At 35.6% G+C, this 16,478-nt stretch overlaps 3 protein-coding genes across 6 annotated transcripts; 2 read left to right on the plus strand and 1 right to left on the minus strand.

Moving 5' to 3' along the window:
* Nucleotides 1–50: 50 nt before the first annotated feature.
* Nucleotides 51–6,965, plus strand: LOC111281814 (putative inactive purple acid phosphatase 1). 3 transcript variants are annotated; one of them, XM_089760518.1, is made up of 15 exons: nucleotides 51–447; nucleotides 548–685; nucleotides 781–964; nucleotides 1,491–1,673; nucleotides 1,819–1,910; nucleotides 2,042–2,114; nucleotides 2,229–2,351; nucleotides 2,728–2,820; nucleotides 3,086–3,215; nucleotides 3,733–3,814; nucleotides 4,037–4,169; nucleotides 4,600–4,805; nucleotides 4,916–5,041; nucleotides 5,477–5,786; nucleotides 6,554–6,965. In XM_089760518.1, the coding sequence occupies exons 4-15, from the start codon at nucleotides 1,503–1,505 to the stop codon at nucleotides 6,857–6,859; spliced, it is 1,845 nt and encodes a 614-aa protein (XP_089616644.1). In that variant the 5' UTR covers nucleotides 51–447; nucleotides 548–685; nucleotides 781–964; nucleotides 1,491–1,502; the 3' UTR covers nucleotides 6,860–6,965. The 3 variants fall into 3 exon arrangements, with proteins under 3 accessions (XP_089616644.1, XP_022725252.2, XP_022725253.2); XM_022869517.2 differs by lacking the exons at nucleotides 51–447; nucleotides 548–685; nucleotides 781–964 and adding an exon at nucleotides 1,009–1,242; XM_022869518.2 differs by lacking the exons at nucleotides 51–447; nucleotides 548–685; nucleotides 781–964 and adding an exon at nucleotides 1,016–1,135.
* Nucleotides 6,966–7,868: 903 nt separating this feature from the next.
* LOC111281813 (LRR receptor-like serine/threonine-protein kinase RPK2) lies at nucleotides 7,869–11,925 on the plus strand. Of its 2 annotated transcripts, XM_089760525.1 has the most exons (2): nucleotides 7,869–10,333; nucleotides 10,472–11,925. In XM_089760525.1, exons 1-2 carry the CDS (start codon nucleotides 8,299–8,301, stop codon nucleotides 11,692–11,694), a joined length of 3,258 nt encoding a protein of 1,085 aa, XP_089616651.1. In that variant the 5' UTR covers nucleotides 7,869–8,298; the 3' UTR covers nucleotides 11,695–11,925. The 2 variants fall into 2 exon arrangements, with proteins under 2 accessions (XP_089616651.1, XP_022725249.2); XM_022869514.2 differs by having other exon boundaries at nucleotides 7,870–11,925.
* Nucleotides 11,926–12,197: 272 nt separating this feature from the next.
* LOC111282312 (nuclear transport factor 2-like) lies at nucleotides 12,198–15,473 on the minus strand. Its single transcript, XM_022870341.2, has 9 exons — nucleotides 15,314–15,473; nucleotides 14,568–14,747; nucleotides 14,178–14,469; nucleotides 13,851–14,098; nucleotides 13,559–13,709; nucleotides 13,327–13,448; nucleotides 13,166–13,231; nucleotides 12,885–12,936; nucleotides 12,198–12,600 (listed from the first exon to the last, which is right to left on the minus strand). Exons 2-9 carry the CDS (start codon nucleotides 14,745–14,747, stop codon nucleotides 12,473–12,475), a joined length of 1,239 nt encoding a protein of 412 aa, XP_022726076.1. The 5' UTR covers nucleotides 15,314–15,473; the 3' UTR covers nucleotides 12,198–12,472.
* Between the last annotated feature and the right edge of the window lie 1,005 nt (nucleotides 15,474–16,478).

Consider the following 16,478-nt stretch of genomic DNA (forward strand, 5'->3'; position numbering starts at 1 on the left):
AAGGGATCCATGATCTATCGGACATGAATGGTTGAGGGCTTCAGTTGGATACAGGAATATATGATTTTCAGTATTCAGTGCTTTTACATTGTTTAGGGATATCATATGCGAGATGCAAGACCACCTTATTTGACAAGGAGTTAACTTACTTTTTGAAAAGGAGTTACCTTACTACAATGGCAGGTCCGATGGAGAATCAAAGACCTGAGGTGATGGCTGCATTTGTAGATGAAGTTGTTGAAGACCCTCGCAATGAAGTAAAAAACTCATGACTGCAACTCAATTATTCATGCCTTCTGTAAAGCTGGACGGTTGGAAGATCCTAGGAGGACTTTCAGAAGGATGGCTTTGCTGCGGTTTCAGCCAAATGATCAAACATATTTGTTCCTGATTAATGGTTATGTTACTGCAGAGAAATATTTCACTGTTTTAATGCTATGGAATGAGGTTAAACGGAAATTTCTTTGATCACAACCCTAAACCCATTCTTTCTTTTATCTTATTCTTCGTAGTCATTGCGGTGTTCTGGATTTTGCTTCTTGTTTAGGGAAGATGGCATCATCTCATACATGTTGAAATCGAAAGTGGGTATTGAAGTCCTTCTGAGGGTGTTGCTGGAAAGCCTCTTTAAGAAGTTCCTGCTGTTAACAGGAAATTTTACCTTAAATATCTCATCTAATTTAAGGTTTTTTTTTTTTTTGCTTTCCATCAACGAAACAGATTGTCATTAGAGTGAGATTTTGTTGTGGACATAACTGATATTCAATTTTTGGATAACAGCTGTAATATCTACTTTGGTCGAATCCGTTCCCTACAGTTCATTTGAAACGATGAACATCCTCCATTGTAAGAAAATTTCCTGTCAGGCAACGGCTTTGAAAAGGCCCGTTTTTAGCAACAGAAGCGGTGGAGCCCATTAATCCTCATACCCACGTGCCCTGCCCGACATCACACGTGACAGCAAGTTCAACGTTAAACTCAGACAGTTTCACTTTGTTTTTAAATCTTTAAAATTCGAATCTTCCGGGGATAGATTCGATGTTTGCTTTTATAAGAGTTTGCTTACCAATTATGCTTACATATCATTTACCCTTCAACTTGTTTGCTCTTATTGATTGATCAGAGAATTCCCAAAGTCCATATTCCTTGAACTCTTCATATGATTTAATCTTATTGATTGCTTCCCCTGCTCAGTCCAATCCTTTTTCTCTTTTTATCTCTTAAACTTTAGTGTCTTTTAGGGTACCCAATTACTTATTATAATCAAACTTGTAGATGCAGGAATCTACCTTTTGACTTTAATATTTTATTTATTTAGTTGTATCTGTTTATGTATGCCCTTTAAGGGATTGGTTCATTACAAATAGCAATGTCCTGTTGGTTTTTTTGATGTTATCTTTTGAAACTACCTTTTGGGTTTGTTTTCAGGCAGAGTTGGGTTCTTTTTCTTGTCTGTAACTCAGAGGTTTTTCTTTTGTGATTGGTTTCAGATATTTGGTGGGATGATGGAATTGAGATTGATTTTCTTGTCAATTCTTTTCATTCTCGCAACACTTGAAGAGGCTGCTTCTCATGGAGATCAGCCTCTTTCAACGATTGCTGTTCAAAAGGCAACTTTTGCTCTCAACCTTCAAGCTTACATAAAAGTCACTCCTACAGTTCTTGGGTTGAATGTAAGTTTTTGTAGTTGAAAAACTACACATTTTTTCAGGAAGGAAAAGATTAGTTTCCTCCATTAAGAAAAAGAATAATCACCCAATAGACATTTAGGATTATGTGCATTACAAAACTGTATATAAACGTTCATAAGTGTTTCAGGGGCAAAATGCAGATTGGGTGACAGTGGAGTTTAGTTCTCCTAATCCATCAGTTGATGATTGGATTGGAGTGTTTTCTCCTTCCAATTTCAGGTAAAACATGTGTCTTTATCACATTTCCAGGTTGCCGAGACGTGGGATCTCATTATAGTCAACATCCAGAACCTTTTGAATCATGTTTTCAGATGTTCAATCTAGAAACTAATCTGTTTCAAATTTTCCAGCGCTTCTTCTTGTCCTGCTTCAGCAGATAATCCATGGGTAGCCCCTCCACTATTGTGTTCAGCACCTATTAAGGTTTCCACTGCCGCTTGCCTGTGATTTTGCTTTCTACTTTGCTGAAATACCTGCTATTTGTGAAATGGGAATGCAAAAGGATGTGAACTTGAACTTTCTGACCTCTTCTTGCAGTATCAGTATGCAAACTACAGTACTCCCAAGTATAAAGAAACCGGAAAAGGGTCATTGAAACTTCAGTTGATTAACCAGAGATCTGACTTCTCGTTGGTGCTATTTTCTGGCGGTTTGTTAAATGTATGCTTATAATTGTCTTTCTATATTATGCATATTCATTCGAAGAACAATTTGTCTCATTATAATACAAGCCAAATAGTGGGTCTGCTGGTGTTTCAATAGTGTGTGTAGCTAAATAAAATTTTTGTGATTCTTCCCGTTTTACACAAGTAGCAGCTAATGTGTGCGCGTGTATACGGGCTGGCTGTTCATAATTATACCTGGAAAATATTTCACTTTCATCAGTCTAATTATTCTCTTTCATCATCTTTACTTATTGCAGTTGGCATTTTCTAATCAATTCTATATGAGAACTAGGCTACTTGTTGGGTTCCAACCTTGACCATCCTATCAACTGTTTATTTACATAACTCCATTTTTCTTGATTATATAATAGCCAAAGGTGGTGGCGGTGTCAAATAAAGTTTCTTTCTCAAATCCAAATGCACCAGTTTACCCACGATTAGCTCAAGGAAAAGTATGGAACGAAGTAAGTCCAATTTCTCCTTTTTTTGTCTCAATTTGCAAGTGAAACATAGAAGTACATGAAGGTTCTTATGCTGCATGTTTCAGATACCAACATAAAAGATTTTCATTGCGTGCACCCTTCTTTTTTTATCTATTGACAAGCTACTAATATTGTGAACAATTGATTAGATGTTATAAAGCTTTATGATGTTGTCCTGCGTAGTACTATTTTGTTTTCAAGTTAACATTTTCTTGGGGAAATAATACAATTGAAAGTTGATTCTCAGATGACTGTTACCTGGACCAGTGGATATGGGATCGGTGAAGCTGTACCTTTTGTTGAATGGGGTCCAAAAGGAGGACTGCCAAAGCGATCGCCAGCTGGAACACTGACTTTTGATAGGAACAGCATGTGTGGTGTGTAACTCATTTACCCAAGTTATGCTTTGCAAGATATGTCGGAGTTCCATGTATGCCTGTATGTGATCTTGAAATGAATGTTATGCTTTATCTTGGAAATAGATTCCCTGCAAGCATTGAAGATTAGATATCAAGTGGGTTAAAAGAACCGTGATGTAAAAGGAAAACATATAAAACACTTCCAAGTATAAGAACGAAGAGGAAGAGAAGGATGACTTCAAGATCTTGGATCTATTTTTATTGATTTGTATGTTAGCATTAAATGTTTTCCAAGTTCTAGCAAGTAGAGCTAGTAAGTTGATCGTTCTTACAATCTAGAATTCAGCAATATCATAGACAATTGCTTATCTGTTTCTTCTGTGTATCCTTATAGTTTTATGAAATTCCTATATTATAAGCTAAGACAGTTTGTGCTAATCTGTTTACTTATATGTTGAAAATCCCCAAAAACCTTGTGTTTGTTGTTTCTCGAGTCAAAGGCATATGATTGGTGTTATCATATTAATGTGCTCAGGTGAGCCAGCGAGGACAGTAGGATGGCGAGATCCTGGGTTTATACACACCAGCTTCCTGAAGGAGTTGTGGCCCAACACACTGTATGTGTCATTTTTTTTCTAGCTTAAAATATTAGATTCTGGCTTTGTTACAATAAAGTTAAAAAATGTTGGTAAAGCTTTGTCATTGGAGTAGCATTTTTGTGCTACAATAAAGTTCACTGAATGATTTCTAGAGTAACCTGGATCAGTTTAACAGAACTCAAAAAATGAATGATTAACTTGTCTTCTACATGCTGCTGAAATTTGTTATTGAACTTGCAGGTACACCTACAAGCTTGGACATATTTTGTCCAATGGAATATATGTTTGGAGTCAAGAATACAACTTTAGAGCATCTCCTTATCCCGGTCAAAATTCTTTACAACGTGTTGTCATTTTTGGAGACATGGGAAAGGTTTGAACTTTTCTTGGAAACTCTAAGTACATGCAAAGAAAGCTGTTTTTGTCGGTTGGATTAATATATGACTTCAATAACATTTTACTAAGCATACTATTGCTTTGATAGTCTAGTGTCCTTATATATTGGTATCCAAGCATATGTAATCTTAGATTCTATGTATTTCTTTTTTGCTTCCTAAATACTACCATATACTAAGATGCTCAGAAATGGCGTAACTTTGCAACATTTTGAGCAAAGAAAAAGAAGAGGCAGACTTGGGGCTGCCTCTTTTCTAAGTGAAGCATGATCGTTGTATGTTCTTTTCAAAGATTTTGTAGTGCTAACGTTTCCATCAAATATGCTGCTAAAGTGTTTAAACTTTTATTTGAAGCTAGCTATGAAGCCTAAATTTTAACCAATAAACAATTACCATGATACACTATAGGATGAAGCTGATGGTTCCAATGAATACAATGATTTCCAACATGGTGCTCTTAACACAACAAAGCAGCTTATTCGAGACTTGAATAACATTGATATAATATTCCACATTGGAGACATATGTTATGCAAACGGATACCTTTCACAGTGGGATCAGTTCACCGCACAGGTTGAGCCGATTGCATCAAATGTGCCTTACATGATTGCAAGGTCTGCCATAACTTATCCGGTCTGCTTGTTTTGAGCATATATATATATATATATATATATATATAATATCTGCTTCATCTTAAACGGAAACTGGTGGTCTGTTCTCTCAGTGGTAACCATGAGCGTGACTGGCCGGGAACAGGATCCTTCTATGGGAACAAGGATTCTGGAGGAGAATGTGGCGTGTTGGCAGAGACTATGTTTTATGTTCCTACCGAGAACAGGGCAAAGTTCTGGTACTAGAATTTTATGACAATATCGTATATTTTTAGCTGTCCTCCTTTTTAAGAAATTATGACCTTATAATCTTCTGCTGACATTCACAACTTTGACCTTTGTGCGTGATTACAAGATTCTCTAGAAGTATATAAAATATCTAGCCAGAGAAAATGTCTTCCATTTGTAACTAATCTTTTTTCAATTAAAATAGAGTTCAGAAATTCATGATTTTGTTTCAGATATAATACCTTTACTGCAATTTATGGCATTGCTTAGAGTCTAACCCGTACATGCCGAGCAAAAGAAAATGCTGCCTCTTCCTTTATTCTATCAGTAAACATTTCCTTTGAGATACATCCCACATTCTATCTGATTACCTCACAGAACCAGCTATCAAATGGTTCTGTATAGGATGCTTCATGAAGTGTTGATAGATTGTCTACTTCTGTCAGGTACTCCACTGACTATGGCATGTTCCGGTTCTGTGTTGCTGACACAGAACATGATTGGAGGGAGGGGACAGAGCAATACCAATTCATAGAGCACTGCCTTGCATCTGTTGATAGACAAAAGCAACCATGGCTGATCTTCCTTGCACATAGAGTATTGGGCTATTCTTCTGCTACCTTTTATGCTGATACAGGATCTTTTGGGGAGCCAATGGGAAGGGAGAGCCTTCAAAAACTTTGGCAGAAGTACAAAGTTGACATTGCCATCTATGGCCATGCACACCACTATGAAAGGACGTGTCCAATTTACCAGGTACATCGATCTTCACAAAGTGATGAAACTGTTATGCATGCATTTTCATTCTTTGTTTCTGGAAATCATCTTATCTAAAGGAAACTTTTTCCAGCTGTAAATCAACTTAAAATTTAAAATGTGGAATCTTCAAGTTTATTTTAATGTTGATACGTTTTGCAAGTTGATGACACCTATTTTAGTCTCTTGTTGAAGGTAAACTTTTGATAGGAAAAGTAAATTTAGGCAGCTTGTTCATCCGAAATCTTCCCTTTCAACCTACAACATGTCTCACCTACTTTAGATACACCGGTCATAAATAATTCACAATGAAGTCACTTGACATAAAAATTGGTAAATGTCTGCAATGTGCTGTCCTTGTATCTGCTAGTTACTTGTCAAACACATCATTCTTTCAGCAAACATTTTTTCAATCTGATGCAACTTCACCAAAAGACTTTAACCGGTTCTCAATGCTAGTTGCTGAAACACGATTGCTGTGAGTGCTGCTGAGATAATTACTTTGTTAGTAACACGAGAGCATCCGAAGATCAAATCCTTTGCTTTAGGAAACAAAAAAGCAAACAGAAGCATTAATCTGCATACTGATTTCATTTATAGCATCAAATGCAGTTGTCTTCGTTATATTTTTTGAGTGTTATTAGTAGCTTAGAGAATATATTTTCTTAACATATGTCCAACTTTCAGTATGCAATCAAATAAAAGCAGGGACCTAATTTGAAATTCAACTCTTTGATTACTCACTATTGAACTGATCACTGCTGCAGAATATATGCACCAACAATGAGAAACAACGTTACCAAGGCACCTTGAATGGGACAATACATGTGGTTGCTGGTGGTGGTGGAGCAGGCCTTGCAGAATTTACCACCCTAAACACCAAATGGAGTTTCTTCAAAGACTATGATTATGGATTCGTAAAACTCACAGCATTCGACCATTCAAACCTCTTATGCGAGTATAAGAAGAGTAGCGATGGAAAAGTTTATGATTCTTTCTCAATATCCCGGGATTATAGGGACATCTTGGCTTGCACTGTAGATAGCTGCCCAAGTGTGACCCTTGCCTCATGATAGGTTTTCTTTCAAGCTGTGCCTTTTCCATTTAATAATTCCAGTTCCAAATTCTCAAATATTTATTTTTATTTAATTAAATCTTTAAATATATATTATTATCTAATTAAGTATTCCATTAGATATAAATTAGTAATTATGATTAATCAATTTGATGAAAATGAATATTTGAATACTCAAGTGATTATAATAAAATAAAATTTTTAATATTTATTTAATTTTAATTTAAGTTTTTCTTATTAGCTTCAATTCATATTATTTGTTAAATTGAAAAACTAATTTTTAATCAATTATTATATGTCATGAGTTTAGACCTAATGATTGTATATTTGTATAATATAAAATATTAAAATTTATATATTTATACCGTATTTTATATAAAAATTATATGTAATAATTCGTATCAACATAAAATAATAAAATATAAATTTTTTATTTTATTAAATACATATATAATTATTATTATAATTTTAACTTATCATTTTTATTTCTTATTTTTGTGTTAAATTTGTTTAATAAAAAATAAATTCGACTTTCATACTTAATTTTATATTTGATTATATATTTAAATTCAAATTGATATATAAAAATAAAATTATTAAAATATATTAAAATTTAAAAATTTAATCACATTCATGAATTATACGAGTCAAATATTAAAATTTTTTAAGCTCTAACTTTTTTTACAAATCAAATTGTTTAAATTCAATTAGACGATAATTAAATTAAATTTAAATTTTATCCTAAACAAACTAATTTATGTATCTTCTATACACCCGTGATTAGAAGCTTTGTTTTGTGCAGTTACGTTGTGATTTTCAACCAGGAATCATGATATATGAGTACTAACTCCATAATATTTTTCCTGGATATAGAAAAGCATTGATTGAACCAATGGAATTGAGGAGAGTTAATGTGATGTGACCTCTCAACAACGACGCAGCTTCCTGGTAACAGTAAGATATTCCACGTTGACCTACAAAGACAAAAGGAAACAAAGGAGTGAGACCCACAATCCGCCTGGTCTTTCCAGGAGCCGCCGTGTGTTGACAGCTCTGTTGTTTTAGTTGACCGGCAGTTGGACCCCACCTCCGTCACCCTTTAGTCTACCTGGGTCCCTCTCCCCTCATTCTATTTGCAGAAAAAAAAAAAAAAACCTGAAATAAGAACCAAAGAAAATACAGAGCAAAGCTGGAGACCCAGACTTTCCACAACCCCATCAAAGTAAAAAAAAAAGAACTTTCTCCTCCAGAGGCAAAGACTTCTTTTTCTCCAATAGAAATAACACATTTTTCTTTATTTTTTAGTCCAAAAATAATCAAATTTTTTTCTACCCTTAAGAAACAGAGAGAGTGATTTTTGGTCGTTTGGGTGGACTCTTTCAAGAAAAGAGTGATATTTCTGTTGTTGGATTGTTTTTGTTTTCTCAGGAAACAAACATGAAATGTTATCTGTTTTGTAAAGATTTGATCTTGTTTGTGTTTCAACTGTTTGTTGTCTTCTCCTTGGTTTCAGGGAAGTTGGTTCCTGAGAAAAGAATCTTGTTGGAGTTCAAAAGTTCTGTTTTTGATCCTTCTGGGATTCTTTCAAGCTGGAACTCTTCAAAGAACCCAAATCACTGCTCCTGGTTTGGAGTTTCATGCAATTCAAGGTCTCAGGTCATTTCCATCAACATCCCTGGTGGTTGTGGTGAAGGTTTTAAAGGTAACTTTACTCAAGCTTGTTCTTGTTCTTCAAAGCTGTCTAAGTTTCCATTTTATGGTTTTGGATTGAGAAGGAGGGCATGTTCGAATGGGAAATTAGTGGGAAACCTGTCACCTTTGATTGGTAACCTTAAGGAACTTAGAGTTTTGTCTCTTGCATTTAATGACTTTGGTGGTGAACTTCCTTTAGAAATATGGGGTTTAGAGAAATTAGAAGAACTTGATCTTGAAGGGAATTCATTTACTGGGAAGTTGCCTAATGAGTTTGTGGGGTTGAGAAATTTGCGGGTTTTGAATCTTGGATTTAATGAACTAGAAGGGGAGATTTCAGGATCTTTGTCAAAATGTGTGGATTTGGAGGTTTTCAGTTTAGCTGGGAATAAACTGAAAGGGTATATGCCTGGTTATTTTGGTAGTTTCTATAAGTTAAAGGGGCTTTATTTGTCTAATAATCAGCTAAATGGGTTGATGCTTGATGATTTTGGAGGTAATTGTCGGTATCTAGAGCATCTTGATCTGTCAGGGAATTTCCTAGTTGGGAGTATTCCCAGTAGTTTGGGGAATTGTCGACAGTTACGGACTCTTTTGTTGTTTTCGAACATGTTGGATGGTGTTATTCCTAATGAGCTTGGTCAGCTGCATAAGCTTGAGATTCTTGATGTTTCTAGAAACAACCTTAGCGGTTTGATCCCCATGGAGCTTGGAAATTGTGTTAAGTTGTCGGTTCTTGTCCTTTCTAATCTCTTTGATCCTGTGCTGACTGGGAAGAGTTCAAGTGAAGAGCTGTACTTTAGATTGCTGCTTGCTACTACCAATGAGTATAATCATTTTCAAGGCTCCCTTCCAGTGGGACTTACAACCCTTCCAAAGCTTAAAGTACTTTGGATGCCCAAGGCGAATCTTGAGGGTAAGTTACCAAGAAATTGGAGTGCTTGTGAGAACTTGGAAATTGTGAACTTAGCTCAGAACCACTTCAGAGGGGAAATCTTGGGAGTATTCAATGGATGCAAGAAACTACAACATCTAGATTTGAGCTCGAACAGGCTAACTGGGGAGCTCAATGAGAAACTTCCAGTTCCTTGTATGACACTTTTTGATATCAGTGGAAACCTCATGTCAGGATCAATCCCTAGGTTTAATTACAGTGTATGCCCCTGCTTTTTCTCCTTGAGTTATGAACTTCGCCAAGCCCATGATCCGGCTTCTGTGTATCTGTCATTCTTTACATATAAAATACATCTTACAATGCTTTTGCCATTTTCTGGTTCTAAAGCTGTGTTGATTCACAATTTTGGTGGAAATAACTTCTCGGGTTCTCTCCCACGGCTACCAATTGCACCAACAAGATTGGGTAAGCAGACTGATTATGCATTTCTTGCTAGTGGAAACAAGCTCACTGGATCATTTCCTGGAAGTTTATTTGGAAACTGTAATAAGCTCCATGGGATGATTGCTAATGTTAGCAAGAACAGATTGTCTGGTCATATTCCGCCAGGAATTGGTGCAATCTGCAGATCACTTAGATTTTTGGATGTCTCTGAGAATCAGATTGCGGGGGTGATTCCCCAAAGTTTCAGGGACTTGAAGTCTCTTGTTTTCCTTGACCTAAGTGGAAATAAATTTAGAGGTCCGATTCCTGAAGGGCTCCATCAGTTGAAGCATCTCAAACATCTCTCCTTGGCAAGCAACAATCTGACTGGTGCCATTCCTTCTAGCTTTGGGCAGTTTCGCTCCCTTGAAGTATTAGAACTTTCGTCAAATTCGCTATCTGGTGAGATTCCACGAGGTCTTGTCAATCTGAGAAACTTAACATCTCTTCAGCTCAACAATAATAAACTCTCAGGGGAAATCCCTTCTGGTTTGTCTAACATGAAATCACTTTCTATGCTTACTTTCAACAACCTCTCAGGTTCATTACCATTGAATGGTGATGCTGTGAATTCTACCAGCGATCATGGAAAGCCTTTCCTTCATTCACACTATGTATTCTCGCTTTCTGTTCGATCTGTTGATGTGACAACAGACACTGAAGATTCACAAACTGGTGTACCTTCTCCTTCGGGTAACACAACTGTTAACAAAAGTTTAGATTCCATCGAGATTGCATCCATAGCATCTGCCTCTGCCATAGTTTCAGTTCTTCTAGTTCTAGTTGTCCTCTTCTTTTACAGCAGGAAATGGGTTCCAACATCCAGGGTTCAGGTTTCTGAATCAAGGGAAATTACAGTTTTTGTTGACATTGGGGTTCCATTGACATATGAAACTATTGTGCAGGCAACAGTGAATTTTAGTGCCAGCAAATGCATTGGTAGTGGAGGTTTTGGTGCCACTTACAAGGCTGAAATAGCTCCAGGAACCCTAGTGGCTGTGAAAAGGCTTGCTGTTGGAAGGTTCCAAGGTGTTCGGCAGTTCCATGCTGAGATAAAGACCCTTGAAAGTATGAGACATACTAATCTTGTAACTCTAATAGGGTACCATGCCAGTGAGACGGAGATGTTTCTCATATATAATTATTTGTCACGTGGTAATTTAGAAAATTTTATTCAGGAAAGGTCCACAGAAGCTGTAGATTGGAAGATTATTCACAAGATTGCTCTGGATATAGCCCATGCACTTGCATATCTGCATGACCAATGCACTCCAAAGGTTCTGCACCGTGATGTCAAGCCAAGTAACATATTGTTGGACAATGATTGTAATGCTTATCTGTCTGACTTTGGATTATCAAGGCTTTTGGGTACCTCTGAGACGCATGCAACAACCAGTGTAGCTGGCACATTTGGATATGTTGCACCAGAGTATGCTATGACCTGTCGTGTATCTGAGAAGGCTGATGTTTACAGCTATGGAGTTGTGCTGCTTGAGTTGATATCAGATAAGAAAGCTTTGGATCCTTCATTCTCCTCATGTGCAAATGGTTTTAATATTGTCTCTTGGGCCTGCATGCTGCTGCGACAAGGTCAGGCAAAGGATGTGTTCACTACTAGGTTATGGGATACAGGTCCTCACGACCATCTGGTAGAACTGCTGCATTTGGCCATCACATGTACAGTTGATAGCCTCTCAACCAGGCCAACTATGAGGCAAGTTGTCCAAAGGTTGAAACGAATTCAACCTTCTTTGGTACGATAATGTGGTTTCTGGGTGCATGCCATGATCTAGAAGGAACAAGTTAAGTGTACAAATCATAACAAACTTGTAATTTGTACATTAGCACCTAAAATCCGAACTGTAAAGTTCAGGGGTTCTTGTTTTGGTTGGAATAAGTTTCCTGTTCCCCTTGCTTAGGACAATCCTTATTGATATGAAGAAAATAGCATATGTGAATTTTGGGGAAAAAATGCTTTTGGAGGCTGCTTTATACATGTGTTCCACCAGTTCTCTTTAAACTCCAATTATAAAACACATATTCCAATTCAATTAAACTCCCAAATAAACTCTTAATAGTTGTATTTTAACGAGTATTTTAATTAAAAACATGTATACATATGTGACTATTTTTAATTAATTCCTTACAATAATATTGTTTTTCTAAAGATTTTGTTATTTGTCATTTCACTTTTTAAATTAGTAATTTAAATTGAATCTTGTCTTTTTTTTTTTTGAATGAATAATAAAACATAGGAAAAACCAACTTTCCAAGATAATCTTATCAAAGTAAACTCAGATAAAGAAAAAGGAATAATAATTCCACAGATTATTCTTTTCCAAAAAACAAAACTCAAAAAGCCACCATCTGCCTACCTAAGACAAGTTTTTAATAACTCTATAGACTTTAAAAGTAGAAATAAAAAGTAAAGACTACTTTTTTCTTGTTTTTTCCTTTTTGGTGCTAAAAAGTAAAGACCTTTTAACTTTCACGCCCATCATGGCGAACAGCAACTCTTTGTCCACCATTTTGATAAATTTTCTAGTTAGAATCTCCATTTCGCCCATTACTGCCCCGAGTGAAGTTCCCACGGCCCCTGAAGTTGTCATGTCGGTAACCATTTTCATCTCTATAACCACCCCTACCCGGTTTCCCACCATTATTGGCTCCTGCAAATACCAAGGTAGTCATATTGAGACACAACTCATCAAAAAAGCTGATACCACTGTTATAATTATTTGCTTTTAGTTTATTCAACGGAGTTTCTAGTTTAGTTGGGATGCTTTATTCAGTTTAGAGTTCTAATAAGAGAATCTTTCACACACTTTTACCATGCATGTAAATAAATTACATCATGTTCTAAATATATATTTATGACAAGAAATCTTGCTTTTCATAAAATAAAAAAATATTAACACAAAAGTGCACAAGTACAAGAAGATTGTTAACTTGCCTCGCTTTTCTTCAATATTAGCTTGTCGGTTGCCAATGGTAATTGGAGAAGCCTGAAATTATGGGAATTGAAAATTTAGACATGCATATCATAGTTCCTCATGCAGCACAGAATGAAATTTATCTAATTATACATGTGAGATGCAAGAAATTTATGAAACAGGAGAGTAAACACACCAACAACTGTCTGAATTAGTCAGGGTTTATCCAAAAATATAATTTTTCAAAAATCTAATTGAACTTAAGACCGATGATAGGTCATAGGAGAAGGCAAGACAATACCATGACAGCACTTTGCACAGAAGTAGAAGATTCAAATTCTACAAAGCCAAAGCAGTTTTTGTTGTCCTGAAGACATAAAATCCAAGTGAAGCTTGTCAGTGTTATGCCAAAAACATACAAAACTCGGAAAGGGACAGAAGCAATTCTAAAACAGAACAGACCTTAAAGCTTCTGACTTGAATACCATTGGGTTTAATTGGTCCAAATTTTTGGAAAACCTCCCTAAGCAATTCCTCGGTTGCATTCAAAGGCAAGTTTGCAACAAATATGGAAGTATTCTTTCCTGAAACAAGTGGAAATGAGGAGTGTGAATGAAAAAAAAGAGGCTTTTCTGCAATGCATAATTTTTAAACCACTGGATACTTGTCAATTTGAAGAACAATGAACAAAAACCTGAAAAGTCATTGTTCCTTTCCAAGGCCTTGTTGCTTTTAGGAGTTGATGCCTCAGTTGCTGCAGTTCTACGTGACTGCTCCACTTGTTTAGGTTTTGGAGGTGGAGCTCTCACAATAAATGGAGCAGAATTCTTCGACAATGCATGTACCTGAAACAATTATTAAAAAAAGAAAAGTGATAAATTCTACCCAAGGAAGCTTCCCAATTGCACTATGCATTCTAATAGAATAAACTATTTCCCCATTTCAAATAAGTGGTATATAAATGCTCGTATGCATTATGAACTCACAACTGATAGATATGACTTCTTTGGAGCATCATCCTGAATTCTAGGGGAAGCAGTCTGGCTCAGAGGATGAGAGTCATTCTGATCTTCTTCAGTTGAAGGTACTAGCTGTTCAGCAACAACGCCATTCTCTGTAACAGAAACCTTGCCATTATCCAATGAATAACTGACTTCTTTGCAAATGTTATCGCCATTTCCAGATGGGGCAGCAGTATGATTTGCCACGTCATTCTTTGGCATGTGAGTTAGCTCTGCAATCAAGAGCTAAAAATTAAACATTATCCCTTTAAAGGATGAAAATTCATAATGAAACTGATGCATAAAACTCACCAGGATCTGGGGACAAAACAGCCTGAATGTTCTCATCAACATCGTTATTTGCCACACCCACTAGTTCTTTGTCATCAACATACCTGAATACATCGTTTAAGACATAATAGCCTCCCTCTTGTGGAGCTAGAAAGAATGACTGCGTAAATTTCCTCCTCACATCATCCTTTCCAATCAAAGAGCCAGTAACTAAAACAAACACACCATTTGCATATGAAAATTGAGCATCAGCAAAAGATATCTCTGCCTTATAACTCTGGTAGTCCAATGAGAGAATCAACTCATTTATATCCTGTTTCAATCATTACCAAAATTATTGTAAATTGGTGTAAACATGAACCAAATAAAATACGATGATTCCTGATGCATTGTTTGCAAATAGAAACTTACTTTCATGGTAGTCACAGACTTCATCACACCATTGGGATCAGGGCGGCTTAGCACGCTCAAGTCCAGATAAAATTTATAAGCCTGTGTAGGGTCATTGTGAAGAACAGTATAGAACTGCTTCACAAAGGCATTCCCAATCCCTTGAGCGTCAGAAGGGGAAGTTTCCGATTGCGTTGTCATCTACCAACAGAAAACACTAAATCATAAGTATTTAAGCACAGAAGATGTAAGAACCTAACATAACGTAACCCTTTCAAGAACTACTCAATTATTGAGAATTTAGAGACACGGGAATTGTCAATATCTTTTACAAGAATCTCAAAGCGTACAAAATATTTATATCAAAAACACGTAAAAACTTCAAAACCCTAAAGTCCAGACCTTTTCCAGTAAATTAAATCATGAAATTAATATGAATCGAATTGATTAGCAAAATTGATTCATTAGTCACCAAAATCAAATCTTCACTATAAATAAAAATAAGATCAATTAAACAATTTAATCATGGATAATCATATATTACCATAAAGGGTCATAGCATTCCAAATTCTAAAAAGATAAATAAATTTAATGAAAAATCAGATTAAATATTAAAACTTTGCTTGATTCAGGCTATCCTTGCCATATAAAAAAAAAATTTACAATCAAAATAAACAAACATTCATGTTGAACCCAGATCCATCAATAATTAAACAACAAATACATGCAATCTAAAACCATATAAAAAAAGAAAAAAATATGGGTACCTTGAGAAAAACAGTGCCCTGCCAGCACTGGGAAGAATAGATAGAGTGAAGAGAGATTATCAAAAGAAGCAGTTACCTACAAATCTCGAAAAAGGAGGTGCTTAATGAGATTTTATAGAGATTTTATTTTATTTTATTTCCCTGAATCCGACTTTATATACATTGGAGGGAAATTCTCGTATTCTAGGTGAGGTTTGCTGGTTTTGAAAGTGGGTCCCTTCGCTTATCGCTGTCGACGATTATGTGGACATAGGAATTTTGAATGGTCCTGATCTGCTCAGGATCTGGTGCTTTTATGAGTTTGACGGTTCTGATTTGATTATAGTTCGAACATTGAATGGATTAAAGTGATAACTCGAGTAAAAAACGCGCTTAAGTGGAAGGTGAAGCGTGCCATTTCCAGATTTCGTATTAGTTAGAGAGCGTGCAGAGAACGCGAAAAGGAAAGGCGGTGCTTATTACTTTTAACTACATGCACAAAATGCCTGAAATCCAGGCTAGCATTTCGTTGTTAATGAAACCGTGATCAGTGAAGGACCAATTACATACTGAGACGTAAGCACAAAGAGTACGGCTCCGCTGATCGGTTGATTTTGAAATAGATAACATGACGTCAGTCCCTTGCCGTTAAGGTGACGGTCCAATCAAAAGCCTCCTTCTCACACCTCACCGAAAGAGTCAGTGAAAATAGGGATCTTTGACTTTAGTTGAATGTTGACTGCACATATCCGAATCCAATGTGGGGTCCGCTCTGATCAAATTGACAATAATACCCCTGATCTTAACACTAATTTACTTTTTCCCGGAGCGTCCAAATTCCAACCTATTTTCTCTTTCTTCTAAGTTCATCTATTGAACTCTCGTCCCTGGTGTAATTGAATCGAATAATATAATAAAAATTTTAAATTTAAATTTAATTTAAAATTTATTATTTGAAATTTGATTTAAATTGGACTAAACTTTAATTTTTAAATTTAAATTGATTCAAAATAAAAAATAACTTATTTGAATTTATTTGATTAAATTTATTTAATAAAATATAAATTTAATTTTAAATTCAATTATATATTTAAATTCGAATCAATATATATATATATAAATAAAATAATAATTTTTAATTAAAATAATAAATATATTAAAATTTAAAACTCCATTACGTTCATCA

Source organism: Durio zibethinus, chromosome 5, assembly GCF_047325235.1.
Source record: "Durio zibethinus cultivar Kanyao isolate XHJ-2024 chromosome 5, ASM4732523v1, whole genome shotgun sequence".
Lineage (NCBI taxonomy): Eukaryota > Viridiplantae > Streptophyta > Magnoliopsida > Malvales > Malvaceae > Durio > Durio zibethinus.

Excerpts from the sequence above, each read along its gene's own strand:
- LOC111281813 (XM_022869514.2), top strand. The coding sequence starts at position 8,299 with ATGAAATGTTATCTGTTTTGTAAAGATTTGATCTTGTTTGTGTTTCAA.
- LOC111282312 (XM_022870341.2), bottom strand. The coding sequence starts at position 14,747 with ATGACAACGCAATCGGAAACTTCCCCTTCTGACGCTCAAGGGATTGGG. Across the intron at positions 14,470-14,567 it reads AGTCTGTGACTACCATGAAA|GATATAAATGAGTTGATTCT; the intron begins GTAAGTTTCTAT and ends TGATTGAAACAG. Across the intron at positions 12,937-13,165 it reads CTGTGCAAAGTGCTGTCATG|GCTTCTCCAATTACCATTGG; the intron begins GTATTGTCTTGC and ends CCATAATTTCAG.
- LOC111281814 (XM_089760518.1), top strand. The coding sequence starts at position 1,503 with ATGATGGAATTGAGATTGATTTTCTTGTCAATTCTTTTCATTCTCGCA. Across the intron at positions 3,815-4,036 it reads GAGTTGTGGCCCAACACACT|GTACACCTACAAGCTTGGAC; the intron begins GTATGTGTCATT and ends TTGAACTTGCAG. Across the intron at positions 5,042-5,476 it reads GAGAACAGGGCAAAGTTCTG|GTACTCCACTGACTATGGCA; the intron begins GTACTAGAATTT and ends TACTTCTGTCAG.